This window comes from Ascaphus truei, chromosome 4 (assembly GCF_040206685.1).
Source record: "Ascaphus truei isolate aAscTru1 chromosome 4, aAscTru1.hap1, whole genome shotgun sequence".
Taxonomy (NCBI): Eukaryota; Metazoa; Chordata; class Amphibia; order Anura; family Ascaphidae; genus Ascaphus; species Ascaphus truei.
In genome coordinates this window covers 365,112,240-365,135,843 of record NC_134486.1, presented here as the reverse complement: position 1 = coordinate 365,135,843, position 23,604 = coordinate 365,112,240, and the positions used below count along the sequence as shown (strand labels likewise).

Here is a 23,604-nt window from a genome sequence, read left to right as displayed (position 1 = left end):
GAGAGAGGTAAATATCATACAAGTTGTTTTATTTTGTGTGTACGCACACACACACACACATGCACACATCCCCCATTGAAGTGTATGGGGTATAAGAGGGGGTCCCATTGAACTGTATGGTATATAAGAGGAGGTCCCACACTATATTCCCCTCTCCTATGAGTCGCCTGCATACTATGCATTGTTATATTATTTTGCACCTTTTCCTGGTCATTGCTGTATGTTGCATCATGTCCATCGTCACTGACACAAACACTGCTTTATATAGACACATAGCAACACTGGTGATTAACAGAGTGAGAAGCCACAGCATTTATGACCCCAACAAGCTCATGGGTCCCCTGAGACATTGTAATTATTATTGTAAAAATAATAAGAGGGGATCCCATTGAAGTGTATGGTGTATAACTGGAGGAACATATACACACACACACACACGTCCAGGGCACTCAAAGTAGAAACCATATACAGAGAAAAGAGAAATAATACATAGCTTAGAAAGACGGGGTGCTCGCAGAGGGTCCAGGATCACCACCCAGTTCCAAAATACATGCAAAAAAGAACAGAACTGCAGCACTCACTGAAGATAGAACAAATATTTATTGCATCAAAAAGACAGGATCATGCAAAAATAGAGTGACGTTTCGGACCTCCTGGTCCTTTACCAAGTTATAGTAGCAGTGTATAAGACCCTGGTGCTATTTATAGCAATGTTGAAAAGCCTAATTTGGTGTCAAAACACCTTCAAACCCAGCTGCCTATGGTGGCCTCAGCAGTTCAATCAGATACAGAGATGCGCATGCGCGCCATGGTTGTATGGGAATGGCTACAGAATTGCACATGCGCAGTCTAATTCCGTTGCGTCCAAGAGTTAAGTGACAAAGGCGCTCCAACGCCGAATCCCTTCAATGTAATGATGTATGCAATATGCAAATGAACAGGATAGGACAAGGGGGTTGGCAGAATAATGCTGTAGTAAGGTCCCCAGATGGACCAATGATCCCTGAAGGGTAAGGTGAGTGGTCAGAAACCCCAATCAAACTCTCATTAGGATGGTTCCTGGACTCATAATAAGTATTCAAAGAAAATGAAGAATGATACTCACAGATGCCCCCGTCCAATATGTCCTGATAGGCGTGCAGCCGAGTGAAGTGATGCTAATCTTGAAGAACGAAAGGGAAAAAACTGGCGCTCAGCCAAGAGTGGGTCCCAAACGAAGTAGAATAAAATCTTTCTTTATTAATCCATCATTAAAAAGAAGGTAAACACCCTCCTACGCGTTTCGTGTAAAGTACACTTTACTCCTTGATAAAGTGTACTTTACACGAAACGCGTTGGAGGATGTTTACCTTCTTTTTAATGATGGATTAATAAAGAGAGAATTTGTTATACTTCGTTTGGGACCCACTCTTGGCTGAGCGCCAGTTTTTTTCCCTTTAATTCCGTTGCGTGATTGTCCTTGAGACTAGCGCATGCACATATGACATCACACCGTAGTTTAGTGCCTGGGTAGAGTTGCTCAACGATTTGAATCCTAAAGCGCTCTCTCACAGACCACAACCTTCTCCTTAAGCACTGCTACAGTAGGATGTTGTCTCCACCAATCATAAAGTCCTCATTACACTCCGGTGTCCCATAGCTATATCCCTCTGTGCCACGGGGCCGACGGCATCCATAGCAATCCTTGTGGTTGTCACTGGTAACGTCACACTGTTAGTTTCCCCTGTACTGTACATCAGATGGAGCTGTACAAATAGCCACAAGATCATCCAGTCCGAGTCCCACCATAGTTAAAGCTTGATTGAAGGATTCTCTACGGCCAACTAATCTAAAAAAGCCATGAAAGACATATAAAAACACTTAAAAACAGGGAGCAAAAATAGGAACCCGAGCTTCATCCATCAGGCCAGCAGAAGCTGGTGCTGGTGGATGCGTTGTAACAGGATACTACTGTAACATGTCTCTGTACAGAATACAAAGAGAAAAGGAACAACGGGTAAAGTCCTGAAAAAAGGTAGTGAAATTCACATACTAACATATAGCGTAAATAAAGGGAGAGGATTCCAGACGGCAAAATCTTCTGCTGTAGTGTTTGAATGGAATAAGAATGCGTGATCCTATGAATGAAACAGAGGTATCCTCCGTACAGGGCACCATATAGTAAAAGAAGCGGGACATCGGATACCAAAGGTCCATCCACATGTGTAATAGGTACCCAGAATATATAAACAAGTAGCTTAGTACATATATTGTACCAATGAAAGTCAATGACTCGCCCGCACATCAGATCGTGTAACTGTAGATAGTTGCATCTTGGGCAGTGCAACCTCCGACGTCCTCCACTTCCAAAAAAGGGGGCAACAATGGCAGCGTTAGATGGTAAAATAGCAATGAGCAGATGGCAACCCACTACTCTATCAGGGCTAAATCAGACGTGTCCAAGGGTGACAGAGCGAAAAGGTATATTGGTAAATGGGTGTGGACAGAACATATACTTAAAGTCCACTCCCAAAGATATGTATGTATGTACACACACGTGTGTATGTTTGTATATAGATGGATAGATATACACACACACACACACACACACACACACACACACACACACTGTTTGTATTGATCCTATGGTTTAAAAAAGCTTTGTTTTTTTTTCTGTCCATCTCTTGTAATGGGGCAGTCCCCTCCCCCCCTCCCCTCTCCCGGTACCATATATACTGGTAAAGTCAAAGTACTCCATGCACACCCTCCCCCATAAAACAAATGTCCGTATTTCTCCAAAATGCCACCAACACAATTTCAGCTGTTGCATTTCACCATGAAATCCGGATGAAATGGGACAAAGTTAAAGGTAATTTACAAACCCAATGCGTTCTTGTCTCCGTTACTGGGACCGTACTATTGATAACAGAACACTGCCCTGGTGGTGTCCTACCTCCCGCAGAGCCGGTTTTAACCCTTTCAGAAACGTGTGACCATTGAGTCTTCACCCGCTCATGTTTCTGGCCTGTCTGGCAATGAAAGGGTGGCACATTTAATTTCGGTAGCAAATACTACGCTTTAAAAAAACAAAAAAATGTTTTTTTAAATGTATTTGTACAATGTTTTACCCGTAAATATTACATTGGGAGTAGCCTGTCGTTTTCAAGCATGTCCTGGGCACAGCGTTATGTTGCACCTTTTAATATAAACAATAGTAACGTATTTGTGTAACCCCTTGGAGCATGTATTTGTTTTGGAACTTAACGCGCTTACGTTGGTCTCTCGCAGCTCTGAGGTTTATCGGCTGAATTTAGAACAAGGACGTTACCTGAATTCCCTTCAAACAGAAGCCTCGTAAGTAAGAGTCGTCATAGTGTGAATGTGCCACTAAGTGGCGCCAAGATGTTACGAACTAACGAGCTGTTACTTACAGGCCTCTTCCCTAGGTTTCCAAAGGAGTCAGATCAGAAATAATTAGTCTTAGGGCAACAAGAGTATTTAAATGTAGTTTTGGATGCATTTTAAGGGCTTACATTTTGCAAGTATATAATCTGTTCAATGCATATTTTATATTACCTTGGCTTAGAAGTGTGTGTCTTTGTGTTGGGGTGGGTGGGAACTTGTTGTGTAGACAACTGCAATAAATGTAGCCCCGCTGTATTACAAAAACTTCACAGTGGCACTGTGAGTGCTCATTGACATGTCATTACCCAGAATCCCTGTCTGCAGTGGAAGCATTGTATACTAAGAGATCATGGGGAAAGACTGGTTTGCAGACCTGTGTGAGGCATGCGAAGGTGCTCACACATGGTATTTAAAAAATGTCACACATGGATTTGTGCACACCTCTCATTTGAGTGTGACGGTCACGTAGGCAATTGTAGAACACGTCTTTAAAAAAAAAAAACAATTGAAGAAACGTATTCACTAGCGTGTTAATATTGATAACTTAACAGTAAACGCTCCTCTCCCGTTTTTCTTTCAGACAGAATAATGTCTGTGACATAAATTCTACACACCACTTATTTGCCACGGGCACAGCTGAGGTAATTGTTTTTGTTTTACTTTCGGCGTTTTATATATGGATCGAACCTTCAGGAGCAAATTGTAATACATTTCCAAAGCCAATCTTCAGAAGACCATCTGTTTGCATATTGTAATATAACACACAGGGATTAATAATGCAAACTTCTTTCTTTACATTTTTTTTACTATATTTTGTTTTTTTCTATTTTACTTGACCTGGGGGTAGAGGTGGGGGGGGTGCTACCTGGCTGTGGACATATTTGTTGGGGGTTTTTTTGTGTCGGTTTTGAAAACCAAAAACTACAAACATGGCGGCAGAACTGCAAACATAGCCACCCAGGTCACCAGTAGAAAGCATGATGATGTGGCTCTTCGATCTAGTGAGCCCTGACCTAGGCGGCCATATTGTTTCCCTAGTTTGCCTGGTGTACCTCTGCTGCTTTTACGTATTTAAGTGAGGTTTCCTCTCTGAATAAGGAGCAGTCTCAGGCTAGTTGCATAAACTGAACAACTGACCAGCTTGGAAACTGGGAAGGAGCTCCAGGGCTGCAAACAGCAAATGTCCAGTTGCTTTTTGTGGTAGACAGATTAACCAATTTGTTGCAGGCCTCTCTGGCAGGGAAAGAGTTAATGTGCAAGGTAACACACACTTATCATGTTTGGAAAGGGAATATATATAACGATTCAGTGCTCACTTGGATCCTTTCTAACAAGCTCAGCTGCGCAATGACTTAACATTTTGCATCTTGAATCTGATAAGTGTCTATTATGTTAACCATTTAGGTTCTAAACCTCTCGCATAGGCAGCAAAATAACAAATATGCCTTTTTATTGTGCTACCTACGGGTGGTTTCATAACGTAGTCGAGTTGCATTTTAATCCCGTGTTTAAACTTGATTTTAATTTGAAATCAGGATATACAGTATTCAAGAAAATCTAATGAGTGCACCAAATGTTGCTGTGTTTCTTATAATTGAGAATGTCAGTTCTGATTACCGTAACAAAGCATAAGGTCTGAATTATTAGCTTATATTAAACTATACCTCGTTATTTGCCAACTTTCTTTAAACCCACAGCGGCCCACCATGTCATCTATGCATGTAATATTTGTATTGTTTAATAATGTACCAAAAGTCTCAGTATAGGTAACCCCACCCCCTGCTCCTGCTGTGTAATACTCATTACTTCTCCCCCTTGGACCTCCTTTGTGTGTATGTTTGTTGACTTCTCCTCCGTGGTTGTTACTCAGGGTAAAGTGGAATGCTGGGACCCCAGAACAAGGAATCGTGTTGGGATTCTGGACTGTGCTTTGAGTAGTGTAACGGCAGACACGGAGTAAGTACGAGGTTTTTAAGTGAGTAGTACAGAGTATGACTAAACACTTCCATTCCAGGCAGCTAAAGCTGTCTATATTCAGAGAATGAAGCAGAATGATGCAATTGAATAATTAAAATCTCTGTCCAGCCTGAATGCGGTGCGACAATGTCCCAAAAACCTCTCTAGCAGGGGCCACCGACAGGTTAGGTTTTAAGGATATCCCTGCTTCAGCACAGGTGGCTCAATCAGTGGCTCAGTCGAAGACTTGAGGATGCTTTGCAGTGGAATTTCGTGGTGGTGGTTACTGTTGGGTAGCGGGAACCCCAAAATATCTCAGCTGATGTGACGGGACGTTTTTCCCATAAATAATACTTTTAGCATTTGTGTTAGGAACATATTTGGGCATGATTAGATACGGTACATACCTTCTGAACTAGACATTAAAAAACACAGACAATGGCCAGCAATCATTTGTAAGGGTAATTCGTAAGAAGGTTTAATTCATTGAGAGAAGTTCTTTCCATATACAATTTCAATGTAGATTGATTTACTAGTCCATTGTTTTTCTCGTGGTTTTTATAATGTGTGAGGCAGTTTGTGTACCACTACATGCTACAACAAATTGCTTCTGATGTGGGGTTTTTTGATTCGCTAAAAAATGCGCGGTTACGTTACCCTGACAGTGTAGGCGGCTCTGTGCATAGTCCAAGATACGTGTACAAAAAGCCTGTTTAGAAATCTGGTGCCTGAGGACGTTACGCCTCATTCTCCCACAAAAATGCTGTTTGCTCAGATCATTTGGTAGTGTATGAAATAGCTGTGGTATTTGTACATGTCATTGTTTAATATACATTCATTCTTTCAGGATAGACAGTATACCATCCATTTCAGCGCTGAAGTTTAATGGGCCTTTACACATGGCTGTTGGCACTTCTACTGGACAGGTGAACACAGGAAATGACTTTAATGCTGACCGAGGCCTTTCTGTTATACCGACCTGTAACGACATTTTTGTTGACTCCTTCATTTAGTAAATGTAGGATTTTGTTTCTATATTCGCCATATACTTTGTATCTTTTTTTTTTGACCCAAAATTGATTGTGTCTATGTATCTAGGGTTCTTGTGTCTAGCCTGTTTACTTACTGTAAAGCGATTCACATGTATGGGTGATGTTGACGGACAGCTGTAGGCTTGGGAATTATAGAACAGAGATACACAGGTAAGGGCGATACAGTGTAATGTTGATCCTTTTTTTCTACCTCCAGGTATTGGTTTATGATCTCCGGTCCAGTAGCCCACTAATTATCAAAGATCACCAGTATGGGTTACCTATCAAATCTATACAGTTCCACAATCCCTTGGAGTTGATTTTATCTGCAGATTCAAGAATTATCAAAATGTGGAACAAGGATACGGTGAGCCCTATTTGAGTGACTTGCATTTAGGGGTGAAAAATAAAGTGGAAGAAATGCACCGCATTATACTGGAGGCAGAATGGTCTGTATCGTTACCCGGACCTTGTATCTGTTGCATTTAGATATAGTGTTGCCATAGTTCATACATGGGACTGTTTGACCCCTTTGCTGGCAGAGGGGAGATACGCTGCTGCCCATCATTATTTACTTACACATCCGTGTCCTATTAGTGACCAAATCAAAATGCAGGGAATGGTGTTCTGCTCAGGCGCTGTAAGTGTACCATATGTGCCTCGTATAAAGGGGGTCATTCTGTATACTCTGACGTGGGCGTTCATGCTGTTTTCGGACAAAAAGGCCTATTGACTTCTACGGGAATTTGCTCCCAAAAACGGATTGTACCGCAGCTTCAGCGTTTATAGAGTAAGCCCTAAGACGGAAGTGACCGACTTCTGTCCTCAAGGGCCACTAACAGGTCAGGTTTTCAGGATATCCCTGCTTCAGCACGGGTGGCTGTCAACAACGAGCCACCTGTGTTGAAGCAGGGATATCCTGAAAACCTGACCTGTTGGTAGCCCTTGAGGACTGGAGCTGGCCACCGCTGCCGTGAGACATGGACCATTAATCAGAAAGATGTAATCTCTTCAATTTGTGCTGGGATGTCTCTCTCCTGTTAAAACAGCTTGTTAAAAAAGTGCATGGAAGGGAGATGTGGTTTAACCTAAATTTCATGTGTGCTAGGTGCCACTAACTTGAATACATTGCTGTGAATATTATATATATATATATATATATATATATATATATATATATATATATATATATATATATAAAAAACACAGAGAAAATAAACCTCTTAAAGAGCACTCAGACAAATGTTAGCAAAAAATAGAAAGGGTAATTTTATTAATCAAAAAATTACAGACATACAAACAACTAACTGAAGAACCTGCCTGACCAGAAATGAAAAGAAAATATAATTATTTATTTTTCATTCTATATTTTCTTTTCATTTCTGGTCAGGCAGATTCTTCAGTTAGTTATTTGTATGTCTGTTATTTTTTGATTAATAAAATTACCCTTTCTATTTTTTGCTAACATTTGTCTGAGTGCTCTTTAAGAGGTTTCTTTTCTCTGTGTTTTTATATTCATTATTTTCCTCTAGCACCACCTAGCAGTTTATCTTTTCTCTGCTATTACTTTTTCAGATTTATTTCTCTGATTTAGGAAGGTTTAGACACGACACAGCATTATTTATTGGTAGTTGATGCGGTATTCATTTTTGGTGTAAGATAGATATATATATACATTTTTTTTTTTTTTTTTAATAAAAAAAATGTCTTGCCATTTTTTTTCCCCTCAGGGCAAAGTCTTTACTTCTATTGAACCCGAGACTGATATAAATGATGTGTGTCTTTATCCTAACTCAGGTGAGCATGTACATGCTTTAAATATTAATCCCCAGTTGAACCCGAAGGTTCGAATAAGGCCCAAGCAGAGGCTGTGTTTGTAATGTATTCTTTTCAAATACAATCATTAGATCAAGAATGTAATCTGTGATTAGATTTAATCTACGTGTGGGTTTTTGTCAAGTAGTCTAAATTTTGTTGTCCTTTTCAAACATATATATATGTTTAAAAATATATATTTCTGTACAAGCTGACTGTTTTTTGCAATGATTTAGTTCATTAAGAAATTGAGGGATTGGTACAGGAGTTCCTGCTTAAAAAGCAACATACTTCCTGTCCATAATGGGCCTGGTTTTCCATACGACATACAGTAATCTGACCCCTTACAGTCTGTTTTCTTGAACGTGCTATAATGTGCCTTCTGCCACTGACCGGTGGCGTATGGAGTAGCACCGCTTAGTAAATATGCCCCTGTGTCTTATTTGGAAACTATCCATTGGGCTACAATACATATTTAAATAGTTGTTCTCTAAATACTTAACATATCTGAATATTATCAGCTGCTCACAGTTACTTATAGACAAGTTCATATTTACCATTTTATTACTTCTGTCTTTTAAAATATATATATTTATTGTAATTTGTCTTCTTGCTTGAAAATAGTTTAAAAACAGAATATATATATATATATTATATGTGTATATATAATCCCTAAAACTATAATAAATATCATCCTTAAAACTGTGCACACTTTGGCCGACTATTGCACAGTACTGTATTGAGAAAGAGACCTACGTGTAACCATTGCATTGCAGCCTCTACATTACTCTGATACACGATACATTTATAACATAGATGTACATCAATCAGAATTCTTCACTTTATTTGTAATTTGTTTGCACCTGATTCAAATCCTTAAACAAACACGTGTGTTGCAATGCTGGCCCCTGGCAGTGAAGACATGAATTCACTGATGCATATCTAGTCTTTTGAAGAAAGATTATTCATTTATTATGTGCGTCCCGCTTTGTAGGAGTATAATCTCCGCTCGCTCTACTAGTGTTGATGTTGAAATGTATTAAAGGAATTGGATGTTCCCTCTCCAATACTCAGAATTATGGAGCCCCTCATCTGTGCCAAGATTCCCTAACTTATCTATGGACACGACAGCATGTGCTCAGATCTGTAATAATAACAACTTTATTTAAAATAGATCTTTTCTCCCAATGGGACTCAAAGCTTCACAATTACAGTATAGTGCATTGTATGCAGCACATAGGAATTGTTAGACAGTCACTGCCCTGTGGAGCTTACAATCTATGTATTTGGTGCCTGAGGCAAAGGTAGATAAGGTGACTTGCCCAAGGTCACAAAGAACTGGGCTTTGAACCAGGTTCCCCTCAGTGTCATGTTTTCATTTTTCCCAGTCTGTGCCTTTACTCTCTGAGGTGTGTGTGTGTATACATACACATACACACACATGCATACACACACACACACACACACAGATCCACCCTTTAATGTCCTTGTAGCATAACAATGTCCCGTGAGATTCGCCGCCTTTCCTAAGGGAGTGATATTTTGTGCGTTCACAGTACCGCTATTTTATTTAAAGTAGTACTTTTATGACTTGCAGCTCATTTTGCCAGGGTAGCAGTTTCTGCTTTATGCCTGTACCTTTACAAGCTGAAGATGCGGTCCTGCTGCTTCCAGAAATAACAAACAGATCTTGTGAGCAGCCTTATTGGTCACTGTGTGATTCTCTGTCCCCAGGAATGCTGTTTACTGCTAACGAAGCTCCCAAAATGAATGCATACTATATCCCGGTAAGTCATTAATGTTGTTGTTAAAGTTTCCAGTTGTGAACGCTGAATCCCTGTTGTTTGCTTTGCAAAGATGTTCAGGTTAAAGCGGCACTCCTAGGGACCACTTTTTTTTTTTAAATAGGTTTGAAGCACGGGGTCTCCGAAGCTGAACTGCATTAATTTCCGCTCTGGGGACCCCCTGTTTCTGAGAGATACTTGTCTCCGTGGGGGTGCCGGCATCTCCTTCATGTTTAAATGTCCCGCGTCATGTGGGCCAATAGGAAGCTGCCGTGGAATGACGTCACAACTTCCTATTGGCCCGCAGGATGCGGGAGCTTTAAACCTGCCATTTTGTTAGCCCCAAATAGCCTGGTCTGCACTACTACCGGAACCCCCTACGAAGATAATTATCTCGGGCAACTGTGGTTCCTCAGAGCTGAAATGAATGCAGTTCAACTCCAGAAAACCCCTGCTTCAAACCTATTTCAAAATAAATAAATGGTCCCTAGGAATGCCTCTTTAATGCCGTTCTTAGCTATGAATTTCTGATCGTGGCTGTCACGGGAGACTAGGCAGCTTACACCTTTTTACTAGGATCATTCATTGAGCAAAACAGGTAAGTGTAATAAATTGTAAATTTATTCGCATGAAAATGCATACACACAGTGTAACACAAAATACAGGCAAAAAGACACACTTGCTTGGGAACTGGGGTAAAAACTAGTCTTTCCTAGGTGCAGGGAATCTTAAATAAGGATTTTTCCCTGACCGGAACTCATCCCGAAATGTCCTGGAACATGAAATTCCAGACACCACCGCTACGTTCTCTGTAGGACTGGGTTGCAAAAAGCAGGACTTAGAATATATTCCGGGCAGACTTCGCTGAAGTGTGTGCCTTGCTATTCGTGCAAGAGCACTTTTGAAAAGCCCGCCCACCCTCTTTCTTGCTGGAGGCTGATGGGTGCATGGATTCTTATAGTATTTCTGACTCCACTCACAAAACACTACAGCCCCATCAGAAGCGTGAGATATTTCTCAGCAGCCAATCAGAGACAAGCTGGTAGAAAAAACAGGGTTAGCTGGAAATCTGAATGAACCAAGGGGCATGTGTAACTTGGCATCTTCTATCCCTGGTTCCCTCATTGCCACCCGCAGTGACAGGCTCCTCCAAGTCTGACAGAACAACTGGCAGACCGGACTTGGTTGCTCAGCCTTTTCCTACTGCCCATTTGCTTCTCACACTTCTGGCTGCTTTGAACTCTGGTGTCTCCCAGACTTACTGGCAGCTAACGTGGTAGCCCTTGCAGTCTCTGGGACATCTGTTCTGAAAGCCCACTAACTTACAGATAGATAGAAAAGTGTTCTTTAATTCCTATCAGCCTATATTTCCCACTCTCTATCTATAGGACTTGGCTGTATTCGGAGAGTCCCCCCACAACCTTATCTACGGTTGGGGATACCCATGAACCCAATACTGGTTCTGGGCTACCTGGCACTAACTGGGGTACCTGTATGTTACCTAGGGATCCCGACAGCTACAGGAACACTTTTCATCCCTGTGCCTCATTTTACCTTTCTGGCTGTGCTGAAGCAGGGAACCCTAGTGGTGAGTCGCCCAAGCGTTTTCAAGTGAAGATATTGCTGGGACAATGTGCCTACATGTCTCAGAGAATCAGGCATGATTCCCAGGTACATTTTTGGGGTATTCAGCAACTCTGGACCCCGACTACCTAGACACATTCTGACAACAATTCCTCCGCAAAATCCCCCTTGAAACTCATACCCTAGCAATCCCTGCTCTCTGACATACCCTAGCAATCCCTGCTCTCTGACATACCCTAGCAATCCCTGCTCTCTGACATACCCTAGCAATCCCTGCTCTCTGACATACCCTAGCAATCCCTGCTCTCTGACATACCCTAGCAATCCCTGCTCTCTGACATACCCTAGCAATCCCTGCTCTCTGACATGCCCTAGCAATCCCTGCTCTCTGACATGCCCTAGCAATCCCTGCTCTCTGACATACCCTAGCAATCCCTGCTCTCTGACATACCCTAGCAATCCCTGCTCTCTGACATACCCTAGCAATCCCTGCTCTCTGACATGCCCTAGCAATCCCTGCTCTCTGACATGCCCTAGCAACCCCTGCTCTCTGACATACCCTAGCAATCCCTGCTCTCTGACATGCCCTAGCAATCCCTGCTCTCTGACATGCCCTAGCAATCCCTGCTCTCTGACATGCCCTAGCAATCCCTGCTCTCTGACATGCCCTAGCAATCCCTGCTCTCTGACATGCCCTAGCAATCCCTGCTCTCTGACATACCCTAGCAATCCCTGCTCTCTGACATACCCTAGCAATCCCTGCTCTCTGACATACCCTAGCAATCCCTGCTCTCTGACATGCCCTAGCAACCCCTGCTCTCTGACATGCCCTAGCAATCCCTGCTCTCTGACATACCCTAGCAATCCCTGTTCTCTGACATACCCTAGCAATCCCTGCTCTCTGACATGCCCTAGCAATCCCTGCTCTCTGACATACCCTAGCAATCCCTGCTCTCTGACATGCCCTAGCAATCCCTGCTCTCTGACATACCCTAGCAACCCCTGCTCTCTGACATGCCCTAGCAATCCCTGCTCTCTGACATACCCTAGCAATCCCTGTTCTCTGACATACCCTAGCAATCCCTGCTCTCTGACATGCCCTAGCAATCCCTGCTCTCTGACATACCCTAGCAATCCCTGCTCTCTGACATGCCCTAGCAATCCCTGCTCTCTGACATACCCTAGCAATCCCTGCTCTCTGACATGCCCTAGCAATCCCTGCTCTCTGACATACCCTAGCAATCCCTGCTCTCTGACATGCCCTAGCAATCCCTGCTCTCTGACATGCCCTAGCAATCCCTGCTCTCTGACATGCCCTAGCAATCCCTGCTCTCTGACATGCCCTAGCAATCCCTGCTCTCTGACATGCCCTAGCAATCCCTGCTCTCTGACATACCCTAGCAATCCCTGCTCTCTAACTTGCCCGGAAAGATAAAAACTAAAAAAATATCTTTATTACATTTCATTCATTGCAAAGATACATTGTTACTGGGCTCAAGAGCTAACCCTCTTGAACCCATATATATATGAATCAGGGTTAACCATTTGTGGGCGTGACCTTTTATTGAGATCCCGGTTAACCCTTACCGTCACAATGGCACTGATTCTTTTCATACTATTGTGAATGAGTTGCAGAAAACAAATGCAGAATGAAATCATATAGATGAGTAGGGCCACTATTCCACTTATCTTTTGGTACCATAGCTGGTGTTGAGAGGTAGACAAGTACATACTGCTTGTTTTGTAGCTGGCAGTTTTCGCAGCGTAATAAGTGTTTCTTATACAGGCATACCTGCAATAACGTACGCAATGGGACCGGAGCATGTATGTAAAGCGAAAATGTACTTAAAGTGAAGCACTACCTTTTCCCCACTTATTGATGCATGTACTGTACTGCAATCGTCCTATACGTGCATAACTGCTGTAAATAACACATGTGCAACAGGCTCTATAGTCTCCCCGCTTGCGCACAGCTTCGGTACAGGTAGGGAACCGGTATTGCTGTTCAGGACGTGCTGGCAGGTGCATGCGTGAGCTGCCGTTTGCCTATTGGGCGATATGTCCCTGCGAGTGTATTTAAAGTGTGTCCTTAAACCGGGGTATGCCTGTATAGTGCTGCCAAAATCTGTATTGCTGTACATGGAATGTTTCAGGCACAAATGAGTCTGACCCGTAGGTTTTACACTCTAATCCTTGTTTCTTGAGTCACAGGGAGTGTCACAAGGACACTGTTATTTAAATGCGGGTCAAAGGCAGTGTTCCACGAGTGTGTCTCCTGAGCTTCTTGTTTACATTCTAGCCCAGGGCTACAATAGTTCTACAAAGGGTCCAGATCAGAAAACATTTAGGAGTAGCAGGGCCACAAGCTTATTGTGTTATTTAAATACATTTGAATACATACGACTTAGAAAATTGTTTCATTTCTACTTCTTGCAAGCATTTATACCATTTATATTTACGTGACCTTAACTCATGAGTAGAGAGTGGCGAATTTGTCATAATCTGATCCAAAGGTGGATCTAATGCCAAAATAAATAAATACAATCGTAGAAAGAGACGCCTATTTTAGTAAACGCCTCATGCACAATATGTCCCACCAAACCTCCCTCCAAATAACATATGACGAGGCACCTGAGCTCAGAAAGGAGCACACCTTCGATACCTGGGGGATATGTATGTATGCCTTTATTTATATAGCGCCATTAATGTACATAGTGCTTTACAGTAGTGACAATACTATACACATGATGCATAAAGCTTGGCCCCCTGCAGACGCACTTACCAGAATACCCTCCTACTGTCTCTGCACGTTCTTCCTACCTACCAATTAGATTGTAAGCTCATTGGTAGGTAGGATGAACGTGCAGAGACAGTAGGAGGGTATTCTGGTAAGTGCGTCTGCAGGGGGCCAAGCTTTATGTATCATGTGTATAGTATTGTCCATGGTGCTATTCATATGCCTCTGTAAGCAAGAGTGTCTTAAGCTGAGTCATAAAGGTGGATAGAGAGGGATAGGATATGATAGAGTGGATAGGATATGCAAAGGTGTGTGTGTCCCTACTTAAACACATCTCCCTCAACCCATGTTTCTGGGCCGATTAGAATTGTAGATAGTGGATTTGAAATAGAATTTGCACTTTTGAGACCAATCCGTGAATTTTCCCGGCTGGAACAAATCTGCAATTTCGCAGCGGATTCGAATTTTGCTGAAAATTTCGCCCATCTCTTCTTACAAGTGAGTTTTAGTGTGTGAAACTGCCGTGCTGGGCAATTTATATGCAATTAGCCAGGGAGGAGCATCTCCGGGGCACACCAGGGCCAGGCTGCCAGCTGAAGAACTCTGTTCTAGCTCCATACAAAGGCTATTTCGGAAGATGTAATGCTGCTTACATGGCCAAGTAGGTGGCATTGCTTTGCTGAAGTTGCTTAACATTTCACCTTTCTCATATCCTAATTCTGCGACCATGGTGAACGCTGGAGAGGGCGCGAGCGATCACTCGGCTTCTCCCCGCCGCCTGCAGCAGGAGAGATCTGTGTCCTGCATGCAGAGGAGACGGGGAGGTGTGTCCGGGGGGGGGGGGGGGGGGCGTCGTGGCTGTGACATCATGGCGCTGGTTCGCCCTCATTAGGCGAACCGCTCACGTGACCCGGCCGCCGCACATGAAAGCAGATTTTTCTGTTTCCTCCTGCATTGTGAGCGCCGACGCCTCTGCTCCTGTGCGCGTTGGCACGCTCTATAGACAGCCTCATAGAGGTGATCACCGTTGTGATCACCATGGCTGCAGCCTTAGGATGAGTGAGGCTGCAGCACGCTGGTCGTGCTGAGATTATTCTGCAATCCTTTTTGGGGTTACTTCGCAGGCACGACTCTATCTCTGTGCAGCAAAAACAGCACAAAGCAAGAGAAAATAAAACGCCAGCCTATGGGTGTTGTTGCCGGATAAGGTGCGTTAACACCCCACGGACCTTCGACCTTAAATCTTCCCTTTATTGGAGCTATATCATTTGAATAAAATCTGAAAATTTCGAATTTAAAAAAAAAAATGTATTCTCTGGGTAAAAGTTTATTTTGTTACATTTATGACAATGAACATATCGCAGTAACTCGCCTCTGCTTCTCCTATCTCTTTTCCATCTATTTTTTGTACGCCTGCATCATGTAAAAGATGGAGGAGGGGAATGGGACAGGCTTTTGAAGTTTCAAACATAGAAGCCCATCGATTTATTACTAGGTTGAAATCATTTATATGAAACATGTTAGTGTATGTCATGTGGCTGTAAGCATTGCATATTCAGATGTGGGGTGTGTGTTATATACATACACAAAAAACGGCACTTGGGTAACAACTGGCAAACTTGCCTGGGGGCTCAGTAAATGTTGTTAAAAAAAAAATTGGAAAAGCAGGAACTTTTAAATATTGCAAAAACTATTTTTATTCCGTAGCTCAGCTTCTCACCCACCAATTGCAGCATCTTTTTGTCCTGTTGAGAGATCGCGTTTCGGCCCCATTGCAGGATCTGTGGAATAACATAGAGCGTGAGGTAGAATGATTAGCAGGTCATCTAAATTCACGCCACTAGTGCAATAATCTATTTCGCCACTCAGTCAATCTTTTTATTTTTTGTTTAACGCCACCAGTGTACAGGAATACATTTCTAACTGTTTATGCTATGGCCTTAAAAAAAAAGAAAAGAAAGTTGTTCTGCTTTGACGCTCTAGCCCTGAGTAGCTGTTTTTATTTTTACTCTGACATTTTCATGTACAGTACTAGCTCCTTTCTGTGACTTTGCATATTAGGCAGCTTTAGTTTGCTATTACTCCCTGAGTTTAAAGCTGCATTCTGTCCGTTTTTTATTTTGTTTTTGTTTTTCGTACCTGGCCCTGGCTGAATTGCTCTAGTCTGATCTCAGGAGACCCCCTTGGTTTCCGATATAGCCCCGTGTTTACCACACACAAATACTTGTCCAGGTGACACTATGGTTGCCAAGTCAGCCTTGTTTCCGGATCCAGTACAAAGATGATGTTGCTTTTTATTGGTGAGCTCGGCAGCTATATTGACTTTTTGTTTACCTTTTTATTGGCAAACGTATCTGTTTATCTGTAGAAACCAGTAGTCCCTGAGGTCGAGCATCTCAGTTCAGTTGTGGGGGACCTCCTGTTTCACTTACTGAAGAATAAAAAGATCAGTTTGTGAGGGGAGGTGTTGCTGTTTGAACTTTTTGGGTGCCCCTTGATGAAGCTACTATATCATAGGGCTTGTCATCAAGGGGGCCCATGGCATAGTAGCTACGTATGCATCTTTTACTGGCTCATTTTTCTAGGGTAATAACGCGTTCTGCTCTCCTGTGGAGCGCTAGACGCGATCAGGCAGGGAAGCCGAAGAGGACTACTGCCTACTCTTCCGTTTGTGTCATCAGTGACGCTGCGAACACGTGATCGCCAAGGGGCGGTGGCACTCCCGCTGGCACAGAAAGGGTTAAATGTATGGCTGTAAAAGGCGAATGATTCTAGCCCTTTTCTTGCAAAGTATTTTTATTTCCCTGATGAGGTCCGCATTAGAAAACTAAAATAACTTGTTTATCACATTGCCTTGCAGGCCTCTCTGGCAGACAGATGGTTAACTTGAGTTATTCACTTCCCTAGCCTAAACATTTCCTTCTGCTGAGAGGCAGCAGGACACCTGCAGTATCTCTCTGACCTTGGCCAAGAAAAATCAAGTTATTTCTGCTTACAAGGGAGAGCCGGACTTAGGAAGTGTAGAGATACACACACACCACACACCACACACCACACACACACTACAACTTTTTTTTATAAGGAGCCTTTTTGAGGGTGTGTGTTAAATTCATAACATGATGCACCATTAATGGTTATATGTGCTGAATATTGAAATAATGATGGCTTTGACATGAGAAGAAAGTCGGTGCAGTGCTGGTTGCTATATATTTAAGCGAGTAACAAAAGCAAGCACGTTAAGAATCATTAGGGGAATTCCGGCACTTAACTTGTTACCTGGAAATGATCAAGTTCCCCGAGTGGGACTATTCCAGGTAACAAGAGGGGGAACTCGCCTTTATCTTTTGTTATGAGCCTTCCAATGCAAATAAGTGAGCTGGCCCTACGTTTTAGTAGAGAATGGGCGGGCAAAGTCTTCTGGCTGCAAAACTGGAGCAACAAAAATAGCTGCATCAAATTTATCAAAGAGCAAGGTGCCACAGGTAATAATAGGAATGATCGGATGCTGTGCTTTCACAAGTATGGTGCAGTCTTTGCCCTAATTTTGCAGCTTGGATACTTGGATAAATAACCCACATTGACGTAATACATAGAGCGGGGGGGGGGGGGGGAGGGGTGCAACTCCAGTCCTCAAGGGCCACCAACAGACCAGGTTTTAAGGATATCCCTGCTTCAGCACAAGTGGCTCTATCGTTGACCACCCCTGACATGGAGAATAAAGGGTTATTTATGAAGGTCTCCCAGCTGCAAAACTGGGGCAAAACTAGTACAGTTAACATTTTTTGACACGTAAAAAAATGATTAATGACGCTGTTTTGGCCCATTTGTGCAGTCGGGGCTTTAGTAAATAACCCTCATATATATTGCTGATAAGGGGACCATTTGACCCACCTACTTTAGTCTACCCTTGATCCTAGGGTGCTGTGAAACCTTAGACCCCCGCTTCTCATCCTTCTGCTATACAGTGGTCACTAGTTTCTTTTCCCCCCGTCTCGTGTCAAGCTCTTAATTTGTGTGTCCACAAATATCTTGGCACCAAGACTGGGGGTCAACACACTGGATACAAAAAGGAAGGCGCTGCGTGAAATAAACAGTCGCCCGGTCTGTGTAATGACTAATTATACTACGGTCTTCAGTAAAGTAGACGGAACTTTCAGGGAGGGCGGTAACATAAGTATCGACAGATACTCTGTATAAATAACAGAGCAATGTGTTCCTAAAAGGGACCATTACTCTACCCAGCGCAAGAACTGCTGCTTTCATATTTCGGAGCACATATTTTTGACCTTAAACAACTATTGATGTTTGTACACTAACGCATGTGATGTTTACCTGTAAGGTATTGGGGAGATATATATCGTACTATTGTCCACTCTCTAGCACTCCCATGATCCTCCTCTTCACTTGTTGTCTGCTCTCTCTGGCAATCTCCAGATCCTTTTCTTTACTTGGTGTCGGTTCTCCTCTGCTTCAATGTTGTGTGTTCTTTTGCCTCTCATTATCGCCTCTGTTATCTTGTTTTCCCTCTCCTCGCCTCTTGGGCTCAAGGACGTCTCTTGCCTGCCCCCAGTTCTGTATAATATTATCACTCTATGGCCATCAGAAAAGGGTAAAAAGAAAACAACAAAGGCGGGGGTTTCCTTTAGCTGTAATCATGGGTCTAGAAGTCGACCCATACCATTGTTTGCAGTCAACAATGACGGAGTGTAACCACAATAATGGTATAAACACAAGTAGCATTCTACATAGAGCGCAGTGATGGGCAACTAGTTATTAACATCTCTATATGCTACGTAATTTATTACACTACAATAAAACAGTTGCTCTATTTTGGAGTAATTGAAATTTAGCACAATTTGCTGTGATGTTTTGAAAGTTGCCGTATCCTAAAATGATATTTTACCTGCTAACCCCCAGTGTGTATTGTATGTCTTTATTTATATAGCGCCATTAATGTACATAGCGCTTCACAGTAGTAATACATGTGGTAATCAAATAACAGATAATATAAATAACAGATCATGGGAATAAGTGCTTCAGACATAAAAGTAACATAAAGGAAGAGGAGTCCCTGCTCCGAGGAGCTTACAGTCTAATTGGTAGGTTGGGGGAACGTACAGAGACAGTAGGAGGGCGTTCTGGTAAGTGCTTCTGTAGGGGGCCAAGCTTTATGTATCGTGTCCAGGATTATCCACAGTGCTACTCATATGCTTCTTTAAGCAAGTGGATCTTAAAGGTGGATAGAGACGGTGCTAGTCGGGTATTGAGGGGAAGGGCATTCCAGAGGTGCGGGGCAGTAAGTGAAAAAGGTTTAAGTGTAATGGAATACATTTATCTGATAGGATCTCAAAACCTCTCCATTGATTGATTTTGATTGCCTAACCCATACACTTTAGTGCAGTAACTTTTTTTTTTCCAATAGTGTGCAAATTATAATACTCTTAATTATTCTGTACAGCACTTTATCTTTTGATGTAGCGCATCACTGCTTTTATGAAACTTCCACCAGCACCAAGAAAACATTTTAAACGTAACTAGGCCTATGTACCGTAGGGATCCAAGTTAGAATAAGAGCTACAGCTCCATTCAACTATTGTAATGAAAATACAAATGCGTATGATTTTAAAATGCCCGTCCCTCCTAGGGCCAGAGAGTATTAATGGCAGTGACGTGTGTAGGGGTGAGATCTGGGTGATTGGGTAGTCTGAAGTTGTTTTTGTATAGTTTGTGCAGACTTGGAAGGGGTTTGCTTTTCTCTAGCCACTCCCTGATGTCTGATGTCACTTGGTATTGAAAAAGCGTTTGCAGAGGATGAGGGTGGGATAGAAGTAGATGAAACACTTGATTGGGAAACACTTCTCCAATCAGAGGCCAGAAAGAAAGAACAATCAGTCGCATGTCTTTAAGTATTTAAGTATTAGGTGATACCTTTTTTTATTGGGACAAACAATTGATATTATAAGACAAGCTTTTGAACGTTTTTGTACATTTTTTTTTATAAACTGTTTTAGGGGAGACGTCAGGAATTGCACTTTTAAGTAACTTCCAGAAATATCCAGATAGGCCTTGTAACTCGGTTCAAACTAGTTCAGCACTGAGATCACTGCACAATTCTTCCTTCGTTTGACATGATCCCATAACAAGCTCCTCACTAAAGCTCTATGGCCGATTATTTACTAAAGGGCGACTAATAACTGGGCGTGAAGAGGTGATGAGGCATGGCACCCTTTAGTTAATATGGACCTGTGTGTTGTATGCTTGGTAGAACTAAATTCTGTCCTTTTTTGGAGTTGTGTTTTATGGTTGGATCCGAGTCTCTTCTGTTGGGGTATTTTGGTCAAAATGAGTGTGCTCTTTAAATAAGACCAAGACATTAGCACAATTGATACAAATCGCCTGCTTAGAATATGCTGAGTTGGCAATGGCAGAATACAGATCGTCCCCCAACCTCACAGCCCAAAGACCAGTGTGTGGGGTTGACGGAGTTTCATGCTGAATACAACATTACAAAAGTAGTGGAGAAACTCCACAGCAATGCATCTAGATGTATGGCCAGCATATAGTATTAAACATTGCTTGTCATTTGTAGTGGCTGTATTATGATGTAAATAATAAGGCCTTCCATGTGTCCGTTCACGAAGGGAACAATTCCAGCGGAGTGAGTATCTGTAAATTGGGTGTAGGATTGAGACCGCGGTGGTAGTGTTTTCTACGCTCCGTGAATATGCAGTCTGTCAGGCAAACAGCGGACGCTGGGAGGTGAGAGCTGAAACTAACCTCCGCTCCTAGGTTATCCCTTGTAACAAAATTTCCCAATGTGTAAACGAAACCCGCGGCTCATACGTCCATATGTATATTCAAACTGAACCACAATGGTAAGGAACTGGGTCGTAGATCTAAGCAAAGATTACTCACTCCGTTCCCGGTAAACAAGGGATCGCTGACGTAGATGACAGAAGAAAGGAGTATGCTGGCGGTGCACAGCCGAGAAGAACAGACCTGGACTGCCGGTGCTGATGGCACAAAAATCTTTGATGGCACATACAGTAAGCGAAGAGAGCCACTCCAACGCGTTTCGTGCCGGCAATGGCGCTTTGTCAGAGTAAAGGCTCTAATACACATGGGAGATTTAAATATCCAGATCACACCTGGACCTCATCCGCAAACCGAAGCATAAGAAACACCTGTTGCAAATTGAGAATGAGAGCCGTGCTGACCCTCTTTCAGTATGAAGGGAGAGGGATGGTCTGAGTGGTTAAAAAAATAACCTATTAGGACCCGATCGTCAAACTGACAGTCTTGGTGCAATGGGAATAAAGTCAGCAAATATATCACAATGTCAAAATACAATATTTAAATTATATAAGATTTCTAAAAAACAAATAATGATCAAGCTCTTAAGTATCTATCCTGAAATATCCTAGAAATTGTATAATAGTATACAATTGGATACATAACCATCTATATTGTATACTGCATGACTATCTTACTACAACAACAACAACAAATACAATATGACTAATGGATATCTAAAGTATCAAAATGTAGGATATCTGAATAACAAAAATTAGACAGATACCCAATAATACATAATGAAAGCAAAACAAGAACACCAATATGATTCTAAATATATTCCTAAATAAATAACCAACCTTGTAAAGGATAACTAATACAGTATATATATTATATCTAAACCAATTTAAAACAGAAAAAAGACTAAATCACAAAATTAGATAACTGAAATATACAAAATAATAATAAATACAAATATTGAATTAAGTCTAATTGAAAAAAAAAATGAATAAATAAATTAACTTAACTCAATAACAATCACATGATTACCAGAAGGATCCTGAACGGTGCATAATGAATAAATGGAATACATGATGGTGGCGTCAATAAAGTTTCTATTGATCTAAATAGCGACGTAAACACTGGATGTGTAGTATAAACTTAGTCAATGTAATCAATATAAAGTGTGGAACTCGTCCTGTTGTGAAGCTACCTCTTGTGTGAAGCTACCCATCTGTACATGGTGTGGTTTATTCATTATGCACCGTTGGGTCAGGTTCCGTGTGGTGATCATGTGATGGTTATTGAAGAGCTAGGGTCATTTATCTATTCATTTTTCATACATTCAACTTAATTCAATATTTTTTGTTAATTTTTTTTTATTTTGTATATTTTAGTTCTCTTTTTTTGATTGTCTCTTTTTTCCGTTTTAAAATTGGTTTAGATGATATATTATTGGTTATCCTTGACTAGGTTGGTTATTTATTTAGATATATATCATTGTTGGCGTGAAACGCATTGGAGTGGCTCTCTTCGCTTACTCTATGTACCAGTAAAGTGTTTTTTTTGTGCCATCAGCACTGGCAGTCCAGGTCTGTTCTTCTCGGCTGTGCACCGCCAGCATACTGCTGAATGCAACTTTAACGTCCCTTAAACTTGGTTATTGCGAAGTAGGACATTAGTGTTGCTACCTGCTCATCATTTTATTTTGAAGTAGCCTTCACACGTGGCACTGCCACTTACATCTGATCTGACATCCCTCCATAAGTGAAGGTAGTCACTTCAGTACGAAGGTACATCTGTTTGGAGTGGTTAAGTATACTACTTTATAAAGGTGCAGCATCTTAAGGAACAAGGAGAACAATGAGTAGAAGAACAACGATAAATTGAAAAGTCCTTAACATCCATGCAGTTTTATTTAAAACGTGAAAGTGGCCAAACTGATTCTTCCGTTGCAAGTGAAAACTCCACGCCATTATGGAATAAGAATCTATCCAATACATAAAATACATGTACAAATTGTTCTCTTTAGAAAAGAGATCTATCCATGGTCAATAGACAGAGCGTGACGGTGAGGACAAAACAAGTGGCACAAGGTCAGCTCTTGGATGATCTGCGAGGATATGCAATTTTACCAGAGGCACAGGAAATGCATATTTACAGTGTGAGGGCTGAGAGAACGTGGAATTTATTACCCATAGAATTAGCAGACACAGTGAATCCGTTTATAAAAAAACTGGACATAGAAAGAAAAGGTACTGTATACATGGGTGTACCCAACACAGCCAGACACAAATTCAGGGGGTGATCAGATTCCCATTTCAGGAGGAATTTTTCCACAGTGCGATATAATTAGTAATGGAGGATTTGTTTGCTTTACATATACGGCAGGGATGCTCAACTTCAGTCTTCAAGCCTCTATCCCCCCAACAGGTAAGGTTTTCAGGATATCCCAGCTTCAGCACAGGTGGCTCAGTCTTTGACTTGGGGGTAGAGGCTTGAGGACTGGAGTTGAGCACCC

At 42.0% G+C, this 23,604-nt stretch overlaps 1 protein-coding gene across 1 annotated transcript in view; it reads left to right on the top strand.

The window, feature by feature from the left end:
- The window catches only part of NOL10 (nucleolar protein 10), an 81,188-nt gene that overhangs the window by 12,123 nt on the left and 45,461 nt on the right, over positions 1–23,604 (top strand). The window contains exons 7-13 of the mRNA XM_075598354.1: positions 3,268–3,333; positions 3,965–4,025; positions 5,255–5,340; positions 6,188–6,266; positions 6,589–6,738; positions 8,102–8,168; positions 9,921–9,973. Of these exons, the coding sequence (XP_075454469.1) occupies positions 3,268–3,333; positions 3,965–4,025; positions 5,255–5,340; positions 6,188–6,266; positions 6,589–6,738; positions 8,102–8,168; positions 9,921–9,973 (562 nt within the window). The remainder of the gene's footprint in view (positions 1–3,267; positions 3,334–3,964; positions 4,026–5,254; positions 5,341–6,187; positions 6,267–6,588; positions 6,739–8,101; positions 8,169–9,920; positions 9,974–23,604) is intronic.